At 56.9% G+C, this 20,141-nt stretch overlaps 1 protein-coding gene across 1 annotated transcript in view; it reads left to right on the forward strand.

The window, feature by feature from the left end:
* The first annotated feature begins 1,413 nt into the window (after positions 1–1,413).
* The window catches only part of RIPK4 (receptor interacting serine/threonine kinase 4), a 27,295-nt gene continuing 8,567 nt past the window's right edge, over positions 1,414–20,141 (forward strand). The window contains exons 1-3 of the mRNA XM_049627801.1: positions 1,414–1,636; positions 11,662–11,953; positions 18,340–18,488. Coding sequence (XP_049483758.1) covers positions 1,455–1,636; positions 11,662–11,953; positions 18,340–18,488 — 623 coding nt within the window. The 5' untranslated portion in view covers positions 1,414–1,454. The remainder of the gene's footprint in view (positions 1,637–11,661; positions 11,954–18,339; positions 18,489–20,141) is intronic.

Here is a 20,141-nt window from a genome sequence, read left to right on the forward strand (position 1 = left end):
CAGTGGGCTGTTTCCAAAACAGCAGGAGGGCTCCATTACTGGCTGTAAAATAAGATCATAAGCCCAGTGGAGGGTAAAGCCTGCAGAGGGTAAGTCTGCAGTTTCCAGGCGCCAGTGAGGACCGGCCCCTCCTTTGGGGGTAACACAAACACAGTGTCATTAAAACCCTCCCTGTTTAATACCTCCCCCCCAATCCTGCCTCCATTATTCATCTCACTGGGCCAAGAATAAACCTTCGCTCACGGTACCGTGTGCAGGAGTGAGTGGTTTTTAGGTGTGGACGCTTGCAATCACATTTCTCGACCTCTGACTCAGATGTCTTTCCGAGATCCGAGCTCATTCAAAGCTGGGAATTTTTTTTTCCTCCCAAAGGTGGAAAAACATCTTTCCTTTCCAGTGTGTTCAAGGTGTAAAAAAGATACTGTTCTCCAGGAAGAACCCCGTTGTCTTTAAAACCCCACTTAAAAAAAATTTTTTTAACGTTTATTTATGTTAGAGAGACAGAGTGTGAGCGGGGGGAGGGGCAGAGAGAGAGGGAGACACCAAATCTGAAGCAGGGTTCAGGCTCTGAGCTGTCAACGGAGCTCAGAGCCCATCCCCGGGCTCGAACTCCAGGACCAGGAGAACATAACCTGAACCGAAGTGGGCCGCTCAACCGGCTGAGCCACCCAGGTGCCCCTAAAACTCCACTTTAGATCTGCTGTTGGGGTGATTAAAAAAAGGGTTACTTCCAAAGTGGAAACTTCAGGGTCAAAAAGTGAGCCGCCAATTTCCAGGGAATTATGCTTAGTGGGGGGGAAAAAAAAGCCAATTCCCAAAGATCCCACCCTCTACAATTCCTGTGTGCAAACACAACGTATTTGAAAATAATGCAATTTTAGAAACAGAGGAAAGATTAGTGATGGCCAGGGTTTGGGGTTTCGGGTACCAGAAGGGGCTCAGGAGGGGCGGGGGGGGGGGGGGGGTCCTTTCCTGATGGAATGTTCTAGATCTTGACAGCAGTAGTAGATACACGAACTTACACAGGTGATACCATGGTTCAGAACTCAACGCGCGCCAACGAGGCCAAGTAAAATCGGGGAAATCCGAATCAGATCGGTGGGCCGCACGACAGTCGACATCCTGGTCGTTGCGGTACTTTTTTTCCCCCTTTTTTGGCCAACTTCTGCCAAGCGATAGCACCGGGGGAAACGCGGCCGTGACTTGTCTCTCACACCTGCGTGGGACCCTACTGGGATCTGCACACACGCACGCACCCAGGCCGGCACCTGCGCGCGCCGCCGCCCGGGGCGGGGGACGCAGTGACCCCACGCGTCCCTCGGTGGGGCTGCAGGGACCTGGCGCCCGGGGAGGGGCGGGGCCGGCGAGCGGCGGAAGTGACGTCAGCGGGGCGGGGCGCACACCTGGGCACCTGGGCGGCCGCGGCGGCGCGGGGCGGCGGCGAGACGCGCGCGATGGAGGGCGAGAGCGGGAGCCCGTGGGCCCTGGGGCTGCTGCGCACCTTCGACGCGGGCGAGTTCGCCGGCTGGGAGAAGGTCGGCTCGGGCGGCTTCGGGCAGGTGTACAAGGTGCGCCATGTCCACTGGAAGACGTGGCTCGCCATCAAGTGCTCGCCCAGCCTGCACGTCGACGACAGGTCAGCGGCCCGGGCGGGGGCGCTGGGGCGGGCGACGCGGCCGGGCCTGGCTGCTGCGCGCCGCGGCGGGCGGGGGTCCGGGCGCTTGGATTCCGGGGTGGGGGGGGGGGCTCCTCTCCACCTGGGTCGCCTCGGGAGCCCTCGGAGGGAAAGCGGTGTCCGCGCCGCTTGCCCGGCCCGAGGGACGCGGAGGCCGGGGCGGCGAGCTAGCTGCTCCGGGTCCCCGGCTGCGGCTCCCGCTTCGAGGGGCCGCGTTTGGTCGAAACGTTGCGAGGTGCCCGGTGGGGCCACCCCGGTGCTAGCGAGCTTCGCGTGAAGCCTCGGGTTTTCCGGGCTTTGGACCCGCGCCCCTCGGAGGCGCGTCCGGCCCGCCCGCGACCCGCCTGGGCGCTGCGGTCTGCGCCCGGCTTAGAAAAATTGCCGTGTGGGGATCTGGGCTTTGTGAGTTAGTTAGACTCCCTTCGACTTACTTAGTAATTTACGCTGGAGCACAAATTGGTATAAGACGGTAATTATTTAGGTCGGAAGCACTGGGCTTGGCTTGGCCGGGCTTCCGCAGCCACGGAACTCGGGCTTGGCCTTGGGGTCCGGCAGACGGCCCCGGGGGTGGGGGGCGGGGGGTTGTGCCCAGCGCTCCCTGACCTCGCGCTCTAGCTTTGGCTGACTTGATTTCCAGGCCGAGCCCCTAGTGGGGGGTGGGGGGAGGGCTTTACATTAACCCGCTTTGTGGTCGAGCCATAGCGCCCTCCTGCACCCCAGCGCCCCAGTCCAAGAACCTGCCTGTCCCGGCCTAACACGGGGACTCAGTTAACCACGATTGGAAAGGACGCGAAGCCACCCCTGTGAAACAGGGCCGGTGGATTGTAGTCTGTGCTTAATTTGGGGGGAAGGGGGTGGAGTTGGAGGGGGGGTGGGGGGGGAGAGGGTCTTGAGAAGCAGTTCTGGTTTTAATGCCGCCTTTTACGTTTGCATTGTAGTAGTTGATAGGTAAACTTAGTTGATATGTAAACTTCAGTGGACCGCACTTAAATTATGTGGTGAAAGTGTGCCTTCTAGGAGGAAGTTGGGTTTGTATTCCGTGCGGAGATTCCCCCTTAGGGAGTCCCTACCGAACACACAAAGGAAAACAGCTCCTGTGAAACCTCTCATAGCCTTTGCTGTCTCCAGCGCCTGGGTTTGAATCCTCGGCTGATTGAGCGATGGGGCCTCCAAACCCCAGCTTCTCGCTGGTGGTGACGTCCCCTCCCCGGGGCTGTTTGAGTCCCCAGGACTAAGGTAAACGGATTGCAGTGTTTTCTGCTGCAGCGTGAGGTACTAGGCCCCGCGCATTCGCTGCCCTCGTATTTTCATCCTGGCCTAGGAGATTGGGCAGGAGAGCTCTGGGTGACCTCTTGCCGTGAGCCTCAAACCCAGTGTTATTTGGAAACTGGCAGTAGAGTGGTGACAAGTGTCATAGAAACATCACAGAGGTGAGGGGCTGTGCAAGCCGTCCCTCCCCCTCTATGCGGTGGATCCTGGGAACTTCTCAGGCCGGGAGGGAGGGGCGCTGTGGTTATTTTGATGAAATCCGACCCGCGTTGAATACCAGCCAGCGGTCAGATCCTGAAAGGCGAGACCCTCGCCATAGCGACATTTTTATGCTCTGGGGACCTTGGTCTGACGGAGTCTTCTGGTCAAAGCGAGTTTTATTCACCAGCAACGTTTTTCACACGGGTTTCTTGGAGGAGCAAAGTAACCAAGGATGCACCCAGGCTGACTCACCAGCCGGCACCCTCAGAATCTGTTATTTCCAGCCACCAGGCCCTTCTTTCTTGGGTGGCCCAGGAGGAGGTAGGGTTTCTCTACTTGACGCGGATCACTTAGGATATCGCATAGCCTGGTTGAAAAGTGTTTTGTCCTTTAACTGGAAGCCTTTCCTGCCCTGCCCGAGCCAGGCAGGTGGTGGCATGTTAGCGGGCGGCCCCGTGGAGGTCAGCATCGCCCAACAGGAAGAGAGTCACCTCTCGCACTTTGCCGGCCCGGTAGGGCAGGCCGGGGTTCTGTATTTGCAGCACTGGCTGATTTCTCTGCTTGAGACGACGGTTAACCCCCTGCTCTTTGTGTGTGAAGCCAGAAGTTAATGATTGACTGAATTCAGCTCCAGGTTCGGGGGTGGGGTGGGGGTGGGGGTGGGGTTGTGTCGTGCAGGAGGGGCTGGGTGCCTTGCACAGTCGTATCTAGACTTTGAAATGGTGGTTGTGCTGCCCCCCATCCCCACCCCGCAATGTGTTCCCTGAAGTGGAGTGGGGAACAGGGTTTTCTTGGGGTTCTGGGTGAAGCCTCCAGCCCTACTGCTGCCCTGGCCGCAGACTTTATCCACGCCCCCCCCCCCCCCCAAGCAGGTGCCCCAGGCTCCTGGGAGCAGCAGGCTGCCTCAAGCCTGTGAGCACAGAGTTCTGTGCAGGGAAGATCAGGGGCCACCTTGAGGAAGGGGGGAGGGGGGAGGCAGGGGCCACCGAAGCACCTGCCATAGGAGCTTCCAAGGGGACCTTTTTTGGGATTTCACAAGTGACACCCTACTGATCTGCGTTTCCCACTCCTTATGGGCATGGCTGGTGGCTTGGGGGAGACACGTGGCCTCCCTGGCTAACCCTGATGGGGGGGATCGTGAGCACTAGGGTGAGGTCTAGGGCTGGGCAGGTTACCGTGTAGAGAGCACAAGTGACCCCAGAGGCCCCCGTCCTCCAGCCTCCCGCCCCTCCCTTGGGCTAAGACGAAGCCCTGAATAACAGAGTGCCTGGCCTGGGCGCCGGCCCGCAGCGAAGGCGCCATCCGCACTGGCTAGTCCGGACGAGCCCGAGCAAACCCCCAGTCTGCAACGGCGGAGCTGATGATCTGACAAGCCTGCTTCTTGTCAGTTTTAAAAATAGCAGTGTGGGAACCCTCGGAGGCTCCCTGGGAGCATCCCCGGCTTGGTGCTCGAGTAGGCCTGGCCTGGAGGCATCCGCTAACCGAGGATTAAACCATGTTTCCTGCTGCCTTCCCCAAAGCTGGTTCCCTCTAGGAGCTCTTCGGGGCTGGTCCCCCCTTCTCTCCTCCCACGGTGTGTTACTCCCCTGACGTCCAGAGACCGCCACCCTTTCGTCCCCTACTTTCTACTTTCCCCTTTTCCGCTGTCAGTGCTTCCAGAAAGGGAAGCCTCGTCCCTCCCTCACCATCGGCCCATCTTTGGAATTTCTGAGGGGAGGGGGGAGCCTCTGGCTTCTTAGAAACTGTCTTTTAGAAACGGTCTGTCTGATGATATTTCTGATATTTTCCCCTACCCCGATGCCCTCCCTGGGGTGGGAAAGACATGCTGAGACCTGTCCTAAATGAGGAAAAAAAAATTGGGTTAATCTAAGTGCTATTGAGAAAGTATTGGACAAATTGAACCCCAGCTTAGTCCTGTGAACGTCCAGAGGTTTCCATCTCGGAGGTCCTGGGGGTGGGGGTGCTTTGTGCATTCCTGCCTGGAAACGGAATTAATAACCTTTCCCCAAATGGTGAAGAAAAGGAGCCTGTTTTGAAAGGATTACAGAAGAGAAATGTGACACCAGTCCTGCCGAATTTGCCTAATTGCAGGGAGGACGTCACAGTGTTTAGGTTGCGCTAAGACTGATGTCTGTGGATCCAGGTGGCCTCGAACTCTGCTCCTAACGGCGAAGAAACGGGATTTGATGGTGTGGACCCGGACGGAGACGGAGCCTGAAGTTCCGTGGCTCCGGCGCCAACCGCACTGGGGACCCTCAGGTCCCCTAGTGGTGATAGTGCTCACAGTACTGGGTCAGTAGTTTCTTCTGTGTTGTCACCAACATGAGCCAGAAACACTGCTTGGAGGGAAAGTATATTTAAAATAAATAATTGCTGTTGACAAAACAAACAAACAAACGAAAAACAGTCGGGGGGGGGGGGGGGGGTTTTTGGGGGGGGTTTCTGCCCTCCCCCCCGCGCCCCACTACTTTGCCTTTTTTGCTCCTTGAATTGCAGCTGCCACCCGGGTTATCCACCTGGGCTGGGGGTGTAGCTTCCCTAAGCCTGTGGCTCTTGCTGGGGCGTAGGTGTGTGTGTGTGGGGTGGGGGGGGATTGTCCCCGGAGCAATTAAGGGAAAGCCAAGAGGTTGGGGACACTTGGATTTGGATTACTAGGGAGGGAACGGGGTGCAAAATGGTGCAGAGCCTTCTCAACAAAACCAGTGCTAGCGCTTGGGGGGCCCTGGGGATCCCCGCTCCCCAGGCCTGTGTGAAGGGTCTCCTTGTCCCCTGAGACCTCCCCGAGGCTGTCCTGGGACCCCCCCCCCCTTCCTTGCCCCAGGGAGGCGTGGTGACGGGTGGGATCCTCTCTGCTCTAAGGCATTCTGATAGAGTTGTCGGAAAAACATTTGTCCTTGGACACTGCCTGGTTTTCCTTGGTGAGAGGCCCTTACATGTGTGGTCAGTTGTCCTGCTTGACATTCTTCCAAAGAGGGTTCTTCGAACATTCAAGCTGTGATCAGCATTTGGGAGCAAACCAGCACCACGGGGCCCTTTTTGATTTTTTTAAACTGAGGTGCATGGCCTCGTACAGTGGAAAGGGCCTGGGGCAGGGGGAGCAGTGAACTTGCTGAACTGGGGCAGCTGCCTGGGCGGAGGGGGGGTGGGGAGCGGGGAGCGAGAGTGACTGATCTGCCAGCGAGGCTCTTAAGGAGGCTCTTAAGGCGCTAATGAGCCCGACAATCAGAAGTCACCCTGGTTTATGTATTATGCCCTTTGGGCAAATGGAAGAAAACGCTTTATTTGCAGGGTAGCTCAGAGCCTGCATTTAATGAGAAGTTCGGCCTTGATGTAATTGACTTTGTTCCCAGAATACGTTTGTTATCAGTCAGGCTTGGGCGGAGGCTCATCTCCACCCAGATGGAGGGTGTCTCCAGCCCGAAGATGACCCTCGTTACTGTCCAGCCTTTAAATACCTGAGCCGTTGATCGGCTCCTCAAAACCTGCAGGCCAGGAGGACAGCCTCACGCGGGTTCACACTGCAAGGTGGGGGGGGAGGGTCTCTATTCATCCCCGGGGTTGGGGGGAGGGCAGGACGCAGGCCAGTGCCATGTGGGCACAGTGGCACCCAAGGACACACATGGGTCAGGGAGGGGTGGCCAGGCAGCCAGTTTAAAAGAAAAAAGCAACAGGAACAGACAAGTTAAAACACTGACTCTTTTTCCCCCCAATATGAGCACATTTATTTTAATTTTTTTTGTATGTTTTTATTTTTGAGAGAGAGAGAGAGAGAGACAGAGTGTGAGCCGGGGAGGGGCAGAGAGAGAAGGAGGCACAGAATCCGAAGCAGGCTCCAGGCTCCAGGCTCCGAGCTGTCAGCACAGAGCCCGACGCGGGGCTGGAAGCCACAAACTGAGATCGTGACCTGAGCCGAAGTCGGACGCTCAACCGACTGAGCCACCCAGGCGTCCCCTATAACCGTGATTCTTAGCAAAATAGGGAGGAGAGGTAGCCCCTGGTACTAAGTCATGTTAGGAGTGGTAGTTGTCCTGGTTCAGTGTAATAAGCAGGTCTTCCGGGAGGAGGACGGAAGAGATGGGCCCAGGGATGCCGTTTTCTCTCTCTTTAGATGACGGGCTTTCTAACGATGCCTGCTGCTGACATCTAGCCTTTCCTGCGTTTAGACACCCGTGGAGACCAGGCACAGGGCGGGGGGTCTGCCTCTGTGTGGCCAGAGCCAGCTGAGCCCGGACCCAGAGGGGACGGAGCCACTCTCAGCCCGGCCCAGGGACCCCCACACGCAGCACTGCGCTCTTGTGGACGCCGTGCTTTCCATTAATTGGCCATTTAACCAGAGAGCTAAGCAAGCAAGCCGTGCTGAACTCAGTTCTGTGTCATAGTGGTCTAATACTTCAATCCTGGTGTGTCCTAATGTGGCCCACTTGTTCCGAAGGCCAGTGGGGATTCTTTGCCTCCACGAGTGTGCCCAACACCGACTTCTCTCCCTTCTCCGGGATGCTTCCCCTCGCAGAGAGGAGGACCTGCCCGGTGACTCCTGGTAGAGATCAGGGTGCGGGGGGTGCCCTTGCTACCTTTCTCTCCTCCATACCCATCAGTCGTCAAGTCTCATTGATTCTCCTCCAAAATGTGCCCTGTGTCTGCCCCGTTCTCTCTCTCCGCCTGGAGCTGGGACGACCACCTTAGGCACAGGTGCTCAACGCAGGCAGAGCTTGGGTTGCTGCAGCCTCCGATGACCTGTAATCCCGGCTCCTCCTTGCCGGCGGGCCTTCCTCCCTGGCAAATGTTTTCACACACGTATGGGAAGCCTGGCAGCATGCAGTCTCAGAGAGGAGGTCAAAGGAATAAGAAATGAATTTGTTTGGTGGGTACAGTGTTGGAACTCTGCATCAGACTAGCAAATGGGAGCAGGTGTGGGCGGGGAGGTCAGGAGCGGGTGCATCCAGGCTCCAGAAGAGCCCCTCTGGTGGGTTATGGGCAGGGCTGCTTGTGCCTGAACCGGCATTTCAGGGGGAGTCCCTGAGGCCACCCCAGCCTGCACTGGTGGTACGCAGATGCTGGGTCTGCTCGGTTCCCGGCTGCAGTAGGGCATGTCTGGCATGTGATTCTAGACTTTTCCTTCAGGAGTTTATTAGAAAGCGTGTTCTCCAACACACGCCTGGCACCTGGCACCTGTTCTGCAGGGAAAACAGATGAACTTTTTTGTTTTTTCAGATTAAATATTTTTTTATTGGATACATTTGATGCGTAACATTGCGTAAATTTAAGGTGAATACTGTGTTACTTTGATGTGTGTGTGTATTGTGATATGGTTGCCACTGGAGTCATATTTGTCATATTACATACTTATTGTGTATGTTGAATAAACTGTATGTTTATGGCCATTTAGCCCTTGTTACAAGTTTCTACCTTTAAACGCCATCAGTCTTATCTGCCCACCGTCTTGCCCCTGGTAACCACCCTTTCTTCTCTTTTCTAGATTCCACATATAGGTGATATCAGTATGTTCTCTTGTGTATCTTGCTTAGCATGATGTGCTCAAGGTCTATCTGGTTGTTGCAAATGGCAGGATAGCCTCCTTTTTTTTTTTTTTTTAAATGTTTTATTTATTTTGAGAGAGGGCGAGAGTGCATGGGAGAGGGGCAGGGAGAGAGAGAGAACCCCAAGTAGACTCCACACTGACAGTGCAGAGCCCGACGCAGGGCCCGATCTCCCGAACCATGAGATCGTGACCTGCACTGAAGTCAAGAGTTGGACGCTCAACCGACTGAGCCACCCAGGTGCCCCGTGGATATCCTCCTTTCTCATGACTGAATAATAGTCCGTTATGTCTATGTGCCACACCTTGTTGGGTTTTTTTTCCTTTTAATCCATTCATCCGTTGATGGGCATTGATTGGGGTTGTTTCCACAGCTTGGCTGTCTCGATAAACATGGGCTTGCAGAGATCTTGCAGAAGTCTTGTTCTCACTGCCTTTGGGTATATCCCCAGAAGCAGAGTTACTGCATTGTATCGTAGTTCTGCTTTAACTTTCTTGAGGTGTGAGCTGATACGTCTTTGTGGTTTTGGTTCACGTTTCCCTGATGGTTAGTGATATTCAGAATCTTCTCACGTGCCTGTTGGCCATTGTGACGTCCTCTTTGGACAAACGTCTGTTTCGTTCTTTGCCCGTTTTTAAATCCGATGTTTTCTTCTTTAATTAAGTCGTATTTGTTATCTATTTCGGATGTTAACGTCTTATCCAGTGTGTGGTTTGCAAAATTTTTCTCCCATGTTGTAGGCTGCCTTTTCATTTTGTTCCCTGTTTCCCTTGCTGTGCAGAAGCTTCTGGGTTTGATGGAGTTCCATTTGCTGATTTTTGCTTCTGCTGTTTGTGCTTTAGGTGTCGTGTCCAAAAGGTCATTGCCAAGATGGGTATTAATGAGCTTTTTCCAATGCTTTCTTCCAGTTTTATGGTATCAGGTCTTATTTTTAAGACTTTGATCCATTGTGAGTTAATTTTCGTGTGTGTTGTGAACTAGGGTCCCAAGTTCATCATCCTGCATGTGTTTCTCCAGTTTTCCGGGCACCATTTGTCGGGAAGACCAGCCTTTCCTTATTGGGTGTTCGTGGCTCCCTTGTTGAATATTAGTTGACCACAGAAGCAGACGAAAATTAAAATAAATGCTGAGAGTACATAGTGGGCAATTCCAGAGTGTAGTGGTTTAGTTTAAATTTGGCCGAGATACACTTGGCTTTGTCTACATGCCGGGTTCTTAGACTTGGCACTGTTTGCATAGGAGGAGCTGGGTAATTCTTGGTCTTGGGAGCTGTCTTATGCATTGGGGGTTGTTAAGCAGCATCCCTGGCCTCCACCCACTGGATGCCGGCCGTAGCCCCGAGTTGTGACACCCAAAATGTCCCAGACAGCGCTCGGTGTCCCCGGCGGGCAAAGCTGTCCCTCCACGAGAATCACTGGTCTACCCTCAGGGGTTCTCCCCCCGAGACACCCACTGTACAGCTTCTGGCCATATGCTCACATGAGGCTCCCAAATGCAGGGGCCGGATGGGGAGTCAGAGGGGCTGAGATCCCGTCGGGGCACCTGGTGTCCACGTGGGAACGGAGCCCAGCTCAGCCAGTTTTCGGGTTGCTTTCTGCCGTGTCGAGTTCTAACAGCCGCCGACCTAGATGGTGCGTGGCCGAGCCCTGTCCTTATGCGATTCAGCCCCTTTTCCTGGATGCGCTCTGGGACTTTTGCCCCATGAGGCTAACACAGAGCAGGATACGGGGATTCTAATCTGAGTCCGTGGGCTGCACCCGGAAGTGACCTTAGACCCCGGGCTGGTGCACTTTCCATGGAGGGCCAGGGAGTAAACGTGTCGAGGTCTGCAGACTGCTGGTCTCTGCCTTGAGCGAGAAAGTGGCCACAGCCCACGTGGCGTGAACGGGTGAGACCGTCTTCCAGGAAGTTCTTTACAGAACCGGAGGCAGGCTGTGCGCGGTGGTTGGTGGTTTCTGAAAAGGTTAGGCATCGGATTATCACATGGCCCGAGTCACCCCGTTCCTGGGTGTGTGTGTAGCCCAGAATGCTGAAAGCGAGCGGGTGTTTGTGCACCTGTGCACACAGACACACGGTGTTATTCACGGCAGCCCAAGCGCCCATCAGCGGGTGACTGGATACGTAAAACGTGTTCGTGCAATGGAGCGTCATACAGCCGTGAAAAGGGGTGAGGTTTTGACACCTGCCACAACGCGGCTGAACCAGGATCACATTACGCTGAGGTGCTGAGCGAAGGAAGCCAGGCGCAGAAGGACAGATCCTGTGTGATTCCGCTTAGGTCAGGTGCGTGGAGTGGTTCACGGAGACAGGAAGTGGACGAGGGGTGGGCGGGGCCGGGAGGAAGGGGTTCCTGCGGAAAGCGTACAGGGTGTCTGCTGGGACCACGGACGAGGCTTGAGTGTCGGGCGTGTGTGCACGTGATGCCTGCGAACTGCACCCTTGGGAATGGTGAAAATGTGACTTACGTGTCTTTACCACGACTGAAAACGTGGTTGGAATAAAGGGGGCTCTCGGGCCGCAGCCTGCAGACCTGGCTCCACCGGCTGATGCCCCACAAGCACCAGTGTGGGGCCCGAAGGAGGGCCCACCGGGCCGGCTACGTGTTGAACTAGATGAGTTGGGTTCTTTGGACGGACACTTTGTTGCGGCTTCAGTCACATGGCATCGTGTGTCCCCTCAGCCCGGGAGGAGGGGTGGCAGCATCGGCCCCCCTGGCTCGGTGGCCCCGGGGTGCTGACTGCGCGTTCCCAGATGCTCATCGGGATGGGATGTCCGTCCTCCTCGCGTACGGTGACCCGCGATGCGCAGAAGCGTTTGAGTGGCCGTCGGGCCGATGGCCCCGGGACATCCCTAGTGTGGTTCTGCGGCATCGCGGGGAGCCCCGTGCGCCCGTGTCACCTGGTCGGCCCGCGGACCTGGCGCCGTGTGTCGGGGCCTGCGCGAGCGCCTCGCACGTCTCACATCTGCCAACTTTTCCAGGGAGCGCGTGGAGCTTCTGGAAGAAGCCAAGAAGATGGAGATGGCTAAGTTCCGCTACATCCTGCCCGTGTACGGCATATGCCGGGAGCCCGCCGGCCTGGTCATGGAGTACATGGAGACCGGCTCGCTGGAGAAGCTGCTGGCCTCCGAGCCGTTGCCGTGGGACCTGCGCTTCCGTATCGTCCACGAGACGGCCGTGGGCATGAACTTCCTGCACTGCATGTCCCCGCCTCTCCTCCACCTGGACCTCAAGCCCGCAAACATCTTGCTGGACGCCCACTACCACGTCAAGGTAGGACCCGCCCGGCTCCAGGCCCCAGGCGGCTGGAGGGGGGGGAAGGCTCTGAGTGGGGCCGGGGGAGGACATAAGGACTCAGCACCCCCAGTCTCCACGAAACGTGTAGCTGGAAAATGGACCCTTACGCACACGGTTACCCCCCACCCCCGCGGATCCTGGAGCATGGGCCTAAATCCTGAGCACTCTGGAAGAAAAGAGCTCGTGGGTTTGTGGCTTCCGGTCTCACTGGACGTCTCGTGAAGGCCGGTTAGGGATCCGACCGGGGGGGGGGGGGGGGGAGACCGCTGCACCCCCATCTGTGGTCTCAGGGATGGTGGCGGGGGGGCGTGGGGCGCTCCCTGGAACGAGGCTCCGGAGGGGCTCATCCTCTTCTCGTCGTGTGAGGCCTCTGAGGTCTGCTATCATTATTACTCTTTTTTGGGTAAGTTTATAAAACACAGAGAAGTACGAGGGACGGTGGAACTAAATACCAGGTACCAGCCACCTGGGCCTGTAGCTAGTAACGCTGTCCAGTTTGTATTTCTTTGTCTCTCCTCTGTCCCGGGCTCTGTCGTTGCCACCAGGGGGGACGCAGGTCACGGGCCTTCCCTGCGTGGTTCAGGAGGCCCGGGGTCGTGCGCTGGCCCGCAGAATGCACTTGCCGCCTCCCTTCCCTGTGCCCGGCTTGTGAGCGAGTGAGAAGGACCCGCGAGCGGTGGCCTGAACCCTTTCCTGGGCCCTTCGGGAACCGGGAAGGGACTCGCCTGTACACTCTCCTGGCTGGTCACAGGGAGCTTGCAGGAGCCCCTCCCTTGCTGGTCTGAGGGGTAGGAGGGACCTGAGTTCAGTCCAGCCATGCCCGTGGGCTCTGTCTAGAAGGAGAGGTGGGACCAGGGGGCACAGGCACCCCACCTTTGCGGCGTACCTGGCCAGCCTGAGGCCGATGGGGAGACTCATGTCCACGTTGGACAGTGACTGCAGACTGTCCCTTGATTAGGAGTCGCTCCAAAATGAGATTGTCGCTGCCAGATGGACGAGCTCTCCTGGTTCGAATGGGTGCCACGGGGGTTCTGTCTTTGCTAGAGCCAAGTTTCTTTCCGGCTGGTGCACTGGCTTCCGGTGTGGAGCCTCTGCCCCCGCTGACATTCCAGGGTTTATCAAGGAGGGTGCTCCTGTGGGCACCAAGTGAAGGATGAGGCCTTTTTTTTTTCTTTTCTTTTCTTTTTAAAGTTTATTTATTTTGAGAGAGAGTGCAAGTGGGGGAGGGGCAGAGACGGAGGGAGAGAGAATCCCAAGCAGGCTCCCCGCACTTGCCAGCACAGAGCCTGACGTGGGCTCGAACCCACAAGCCGTGAGATCATGACCTGAGCTGAGACCGAGGGACGGATGCTTACCCGACTGCCGAGCCACCCAGGCACCCCAAGAATGAAGCTTTTGATCTCAGGCTCGAATATACACGAGAACGAGGAAGCAGCGACAGACCTCTGTCGTGTGCCAGGGACCTCGCTGGCAGGAGGTACTCTGGACGGTGGCCTGGCCACCTGCCAGGCTGAGGCCCAGAGGGGTTAAACCATAACCAGGGTCTCCCGGGCTCTGGTCATCCAGCTGAGGCCACGGTCAGGTTCAGCGGTCTCTGGAGTCCTGCTGTCCCTCCCAGCCCGCTGCTGCATATGAGAGGTACCCAGCCTGCGGCCCGTGGGCATCACACGAGGGCGGAATAGGTGTCCTGGCAGTAGGTGTCCCACAGGCAGCCTGTGGGCTGGAGGAGGAGTTCCTTCCAGAACTCCGGCTGGGAGGGGGGGGTGTCACTGGGAGAGACCAGGTCTTCAGAGAGCATCGGCCTTTGCTGCTATTAGGAGTCGGGGAGGGGGGCACAGGCAGAAGAGTCATGGAAAATTCTAGGTTGTGTAGGGGGAGGGGAAGCAGGAGGCCGAGTTAGATCAGGGTAGGGGTTCTGAAATGCTGTCGTGACGGAGGCCGCCGGGAAGGTGCTTGTCTTAGGCGGCTGTTGGGTGCGCGCGGGGCACGCAGACAGGTGTGTGCGTGGCTGTGTCCCTGAGACGCCTGCAGGGTCGGGCTGGTGCTTGGCCTGGCTGGCTTTTATCTCCACCGCCTGCTTTCCGCTCTCCCCTCCACTCTTCAGCAGGTCACGTGGGATGCTTGGGGCATGTGAGTGTCCCTTAGGGGAGCAAGTGGCCCTCCTTGCGGGCACGGCCCCCGCCCCCAGCTCTGTCACCTGGTGGGTGGGGGTCACACCTCTGTGTTGCCGTGAGCGGTCAAGGATGACCGAGTGCTGATGGCTCAGTGCCTGGCCCGTGGACGTGCTCGGTGGGGGTTGGGGCCGTCGGGGTTGGTGTTCCGTGGCCGTAGAGTCATTTTTTTGCACACCGTGGATGGTGGCTTCCGTCCAGGGAGCGTCTCCGGTGCCGGGTCCACAGTAGGCGCTCGATACTGGCTCAGTGGGGAGAGGAGTGCCGTGCTCTCTGTGACACGCTGGGGGCCTGCCTTCCTGGTCGGTCACTTCTGCTTTGGCTCTGAGCTCCCTTCACTTGAACGCTCTTCTCTCCCTCTCCTTGTGAACACCTGACTCGGGAGCCCTGCTGCTTGCGAAGGTTTTAGTAAATGGTGAAGATTCCTTGAAGAGCTGAGTGGGTCCTAAGGAGCCTGGGGCGACCCAGGAGGGCGCTGATGGAAAGCTTAGGACCCGCCTCGCTGACGCTGACGGCTGACGTTGTCACTTCCGGGCGGGGCTCTGGGCCTCTGCACAGACCGGCCCCTTCCGCAGCTCCCTGCAAGGGCCAGGTGGAGCTGCGTTTCTGTGACCACGCTCAGCCCCAGACAAACAGATGACATATTTACGTAGCACATTTCTTCATTCCCAGAAATGCAGCGTGGAGGGTGCTGTTGGAGCTTTCCAGTCGGCCGGGAGCTCTGCAGTGATTGGCCGCCTGCTTTCTGCACACTTTATAAAACTTTAATCTGGAATCTTGAGATGAGATCATAAGTTGTGAGCTTGGCCAGTCCCCTTGTGCCCCTCCAGACACGGAGAGGATGATTAGAGCTGAAGGTTTCACAGCAACTGCCTACTTTGCTTGCAAAGTGTGTTAAAGAGACTTAATGTTAAATTAATACTGAGGTTAATAGTAACTAAATGCAAATGGAGTGAACCCATTTCACGTTGAAAATGAAATAGCTTTGGGGCGCCTGGGTGGCACAGTCGGTTAAGCGTCCGACTTCAGCCAGGTCACGATCTCGCGGTCCGTGAGTTCGAGCCCCGCGTCAGGCTCTGGGCTGATGGCTCGGAGCCTGGAGCCTGTTTCCGATTCTGTGTCTCCCTCTCTCTCTGCCCCTCCCCCGTTCATGCTCTGTCTCTCTCTGTCCCCAAAATAAATAAAAAACGTTGAAAAAAAAAAAAGAAAAGAAAATGAAATAGCTTAGTTTATTGTTGATGTATTTAAAAAATTTTTCTTAAATGTTTATTTATTTTTGACAGAGAGAGAGAGAGAGAGACAGAGCATGAGCGGGGGAGGGGCAGAGAGAGAGGGAGACATAGAATCCGAAGCAGGCTCCTGGCTCCGAGCCATCAGCACAGAGCCCAACACGGGGCTTGAACCCACAGACCGCAAGGTCATGACCATGATGCTCAACTGACTGAGCCACCCGGGCACCCCATATATATATATTTTTTAATAGTCTCCATACCCAATGTGGGGCTTGAACTCACAACCCTGAGATCAAGAATTGCATGTTCCACTACTGAGCCAGCTGGGTGCCTGCCGAAATAGCTCAGTTTAAAATCTCAGGCTACTTCTGGTCCAGTTTGCCCAGACCACATCCAGAGGGACCCTGAGGGCCCTGTTCTCCTGTGGTCTGAACGGCCTGTCTCTGTAGCCAGCACAGCCCTGATCGTGCCCTTCTTTGGTCTCGTCCAGCTGGGCCTGGAAGGAGAAAGGCCCATGTCCCCGGGACACCTGTGGGTGCCTGTGAGCACTGAGCTCCGAGCGGCCCTGAGACCTGTGCCGAATGTGAAGATGTATGAGCAGCTTGTAGGCCGTTTGCTGTATACTCTGCGTACCCTGGGATTGCCAGGGCCCTGAGGGTGGGAGAGGGCGGGGGGAGAACCCGGGGCGGGGGGAGGGTCAGCGGCCCTCAGAGACTTATTTCTGATGTGCATTTTGATGCCATTGTTTTTATGTCGAATTTATGCTTCTTTTCTTGAACCACGGATATTTTGAAGTGGCTGGCTCTCCCTGCAAACAGCAGAAACAAACAGAAATCTGTGAGCGGGGTAGGGGGCATGGGGTGAGACCCTTGCACCCCAGTCGGGCTCCGTTTCTGAGATTAAAAGGTCGAAGCAGCTGAGAGTTTGAACTGAAACATTTGCTCTCACCGACTTGTTCGAGATTGCCACGTGTGGCCCTGTGTTGGCCCTGAGCTGCTTTGTGGGTCTGCAGGCGAGGTGATGACTGGGGGGGTTTCTTGAAGGCCAGGCAATGACAGCAAGCAGCCAGGCACCCAGAAATGCCCCGGCTGGCTCTGCTCGCGTGGCCCCACGCCGTCCTGGTCACGGGAACAGAGGGCTGGGCCCAGTCCTGCAGGCTTTTCTCCGCCAGCTACCTGCCGGCGGGGCCAGAGATCCCTTGAAGGACCGGGACACCACTCGTAAATTCTCCCTGTGCTCGGTGATGACACCGGGCCGTGGGCTCACCCCGAGGGCACGGTGAGCCCAGCAGTGAAGCCTGACCGAGCCCCGTTTCCTATCACTCCATGGGTGCGTTTGAAGAGGGGCTCTGGAGGTCATCAGAAGGCTTCAGATTCACTCCTAAGCCTCGAAGGGGGATACAAAGGGGCAGTTTTCCTCGTGGATCCCGAGTCCCTTTATGCCAGTCAGTGTGACCTAATCCCACGCACACCTCGCTCCCGCCAGCTTCCAAGGGCTCGACTTACACAGGAGCTGGGGGAGGCTGGCGCCCCACAGGGAGTGTGCAGTGGTGTTGTCGCCCTCACTGTGGGGTCCCGTGAGCTTTCCAGACGCCTTTGCCCTAAGGAGAAAAGGGGGTGGAGGTGTGGGGCCTGCACAGCGGTGGTCCAGGTGTGCCCTCAGGTGGGTGGGCTCCCGCAGGTGTATCGCACCTTTTACTTTTTTTTTAATCTTTTTTTAATGTTTGTTTATTTTTGACAGAGACAGAGCATGAGCGGGGGAGGGGTGGAGAGAGAGGGAGACACAGAATCGAAGCGGGCTCCAGGCTCCGAGCTGTCAGCACAGAGCCCGACACGGGGCTCAAACTCATAAACCGCGAACCATGACCTGAGCCGAAGTCGGACACCCAACCAACTGAGCCACCCAGGCGCCCCGTATCACACCTTTTATTTGGGGGCCTTGCATTTGGTGAAGGAGCCAGTGAGAACCTATTGGTCACAAATTGTTCCAGGTCCAGGCAGAGGGCAGAATGCCCCCTCCAGGCTGTGTGGTGTGCGTTTTGTTTGCTTTAAAGGGCATCTGGGGATGCCTGGGGAAGCATTTGGCTCAGGTCATGACCTCACAGCTTGTGGGTTCGAGCCCCGCATCGGGCTCTGTGCTGACAGCTCAGAGTGTGTCTCCCTCTCTCTCTGCCCCTCACCCACTCTCACACTGTCTAGCTCTCTCTCAAAAATAAATAAACATTAAAACATTCTTTTCGGGGTGCCTGGATGGCTCAGTTGGGTAAACGTCTGACTTCGGCTCAGGTCATGATCTCACGGTTCATGGGGTCGAGCCCCAAGTCAGGCTCTGTGCTGACAGCTCAGAGCTTGGAGCCCGGTTCGGATTCTGTGTCTCCCTCTCTCTCTGCCCCTCCCCTGCTACTGCTCTGTCTCTCTCTCAAAAGCAAATAAACGTTAACAACAACAAAAACAAATTTTAAAGGGCTTCTGAAGGCACATTTCCCTTCAAGGAACAGACTGCATCCTGCCCGCCTCCCCAGCAGGGCCCTTGCACAGCCGATGGCCTTAGGGCCAGGCCTTGCTTTTCGTGTGTTACCTGAAAACCTGACAACTCTGAGAGTCGCTTTCCCCTCTAGGCCGACTTGGGCCGTCCCCAGGGGCAGACGTGATGCTGTCGAAGATGCTAAACGTGCCTGAGTTCAGTCTCCCAGCGAGTCCCTTCCTTAGAGCGGAATCTGGTCCCTGTCCGTCCAGCCCCTAACAGCTGGGGCTTGTTTCTCCCAAGCCGGCCGTGCCTTCCTGTCCTCCCCGGAGGAGCACAGGACGTGGCTCTCGGGTGTGGATTCCCCACTGTGCCTGCACGGCCGCATCGGGGGACCGTGCCACACGTCCCCACAGAGGTGGGGATGGAGCCTCTTGCCTCCCTCGGCGAGGCCCCAGCGAAGCCCACTGAGCCTCGTCTGACTGCTGTGTTACAGATTTCCGATTTTGGGCTGGCCAAGTGCAACGGGCTGTCCCACTCCCATGACCTCAGCATGGACGGCCTGTTCGGCACCATCGCCTACCTCCCTCCAGAGCGCATCCGGGAGAAGAGCCGGCTCTTCGACACCAAGCACGACGTGTACAGGTGTGTGACAGGCGTACAGCAGGTGGGGGCAGGTGTGTGACGGCTGTGGGACGGGTGTGGGACAGGGTGGGACGGGTGTGCGTGGGGGCCCAAGCGGGGGCTCTGCACCTCGGTTCCCAGAGGCCATCGGATGTGAGGTTGAGACCACGTGAAAGGGCTTGGGGTGTGTAGTTTGTCGGTCCACGTACCCCAGGTGTACAAGAGGCCCTTGTCCCCTGCGAGTGCTGAGCCGAGGGTGGAGAATGTCACGGCTGGTGCCAGCTAGAGACAGTTCTGTGGCCAGCCCCCACACTGTAAACGCTCTGGTGTTTTTATGAAACGGGTTTTATAGCTCATCTGCTGGGGGAGCCTGCTGCTCGAAGTGATCTGTGTGTCTGTACGTGTGCGGATTTGCACTCCTGGAACCCAGTTCCCTCTGGCCCAGTGAGTGGCTTATGCTTCTCACGTCACTTACCTTTGACAGAGGAATGCAGACACATCGGGGGCTGTTCGCAAACCAGTGTCGGTGGGGTTTATGTGCTTGAGAATAATCCCCAAGTCGTTGGCGCCTTCCTTTTCCAAATTGCGAAGGTCTTACTCAGGCCAGTCGGAGGAGAAGAGAGGAGGGAGCGTGTGCCTAAGCCCCTCACTGTGGCTCTTGTCTCACGCGTGGTGACTGGGACCCTAAGCCCCAGAGCCCTGAGCTGTGCCTTCTTGACATGATCGGCATCCAGAGTCCTGGCAGACTGGTTTCACGGTGACCATTGTGCGCCTGCCTAGCTGGGCTCTGAGCCGTCCGTCCGCTGGCGAATGGCACGTCGGGGGCTAGTCACGGCTTGTAGAGTTTGGGGAGAACGAGGTTCTGTGTTTACTTTGGAGTTGAGAGCTTCAGCTCTTGGACTTGCAGACTTGCGTTCATTTTCAAAGGAGAATTCCCGCATCTCTGTCAGCAGCCGCTCTCAGCTCCGTGCAGGGTGGCAGCTGCAGGTTTGGACTCCTGGTTTTGTTGTTTAAAAAATTTTTTAAATTAAAAAAAAATTTGTTAGGTTGTGCTTTTTGGGGTATATTCAGAGTAGCTATGTATACGACATAGATAGAGAGGGAAAATATACTTTCCAACAACCAAAAAAGGGCCCAGGACGGTGAGCCGGACCGCCCCCTGTGTTCTCCGTCTACCGTCTCCACAGCCTTCTGCGAAGTCTCAGTGAGCAGGCCGCTCGCCCCCCCCCCCCCCCCCCCGGGGCCGGAGTCGGCGTCTTGGTGCCCTGCACCTGCCACGAGATGGGGGTGACTTAGGCAGACACAGGCCCTTCTCCCCACGAGCTGATGTTCCAGCAACAGAGCGGTGGTCCTTTTCCTCCCCTCCCTCCCCCCTGCCACCCCGTCACCCCCTGTCCGCACCCACCCCGTCCTGCCCGTGCTGTCTGAGCTGGAAGCCCAGCTGGTGTGGTCGTGTCTGTGGTGTCACATCCGAGCCGCCATCGTGATGCGCTCCACAGTATGGGCGCCCGTGTAAAGCATCCATGGAAAATATCTTAGTGTCCTCCCCCTCCCCCCTTTCCTTTCCCCCTGTCCTTTCCCCCTCCCCCTGTCCTTTCCCCCTCCCCTCTCCTCCCCCTCTGCTTTTCCCCTCCCCCTCTCCTTTCCCCCTCCCCTCTCCTTTCCCCCTCCCCT

Source organism: Panthera uncia, chromosome C2 (assembly GCF_023721935.1).
Source record: "Panthera uncia isolate 11264 chromosome C2, Puncia_PCG_1.0, whole genome shotgun sequence".
Classification (NCBI taxonomy): domain Eukaryota; kingdom Metazoa; phylum Chordata; class Mammalia; order Carnivora; family Felidae; genus Panthera; species Panthera uncia.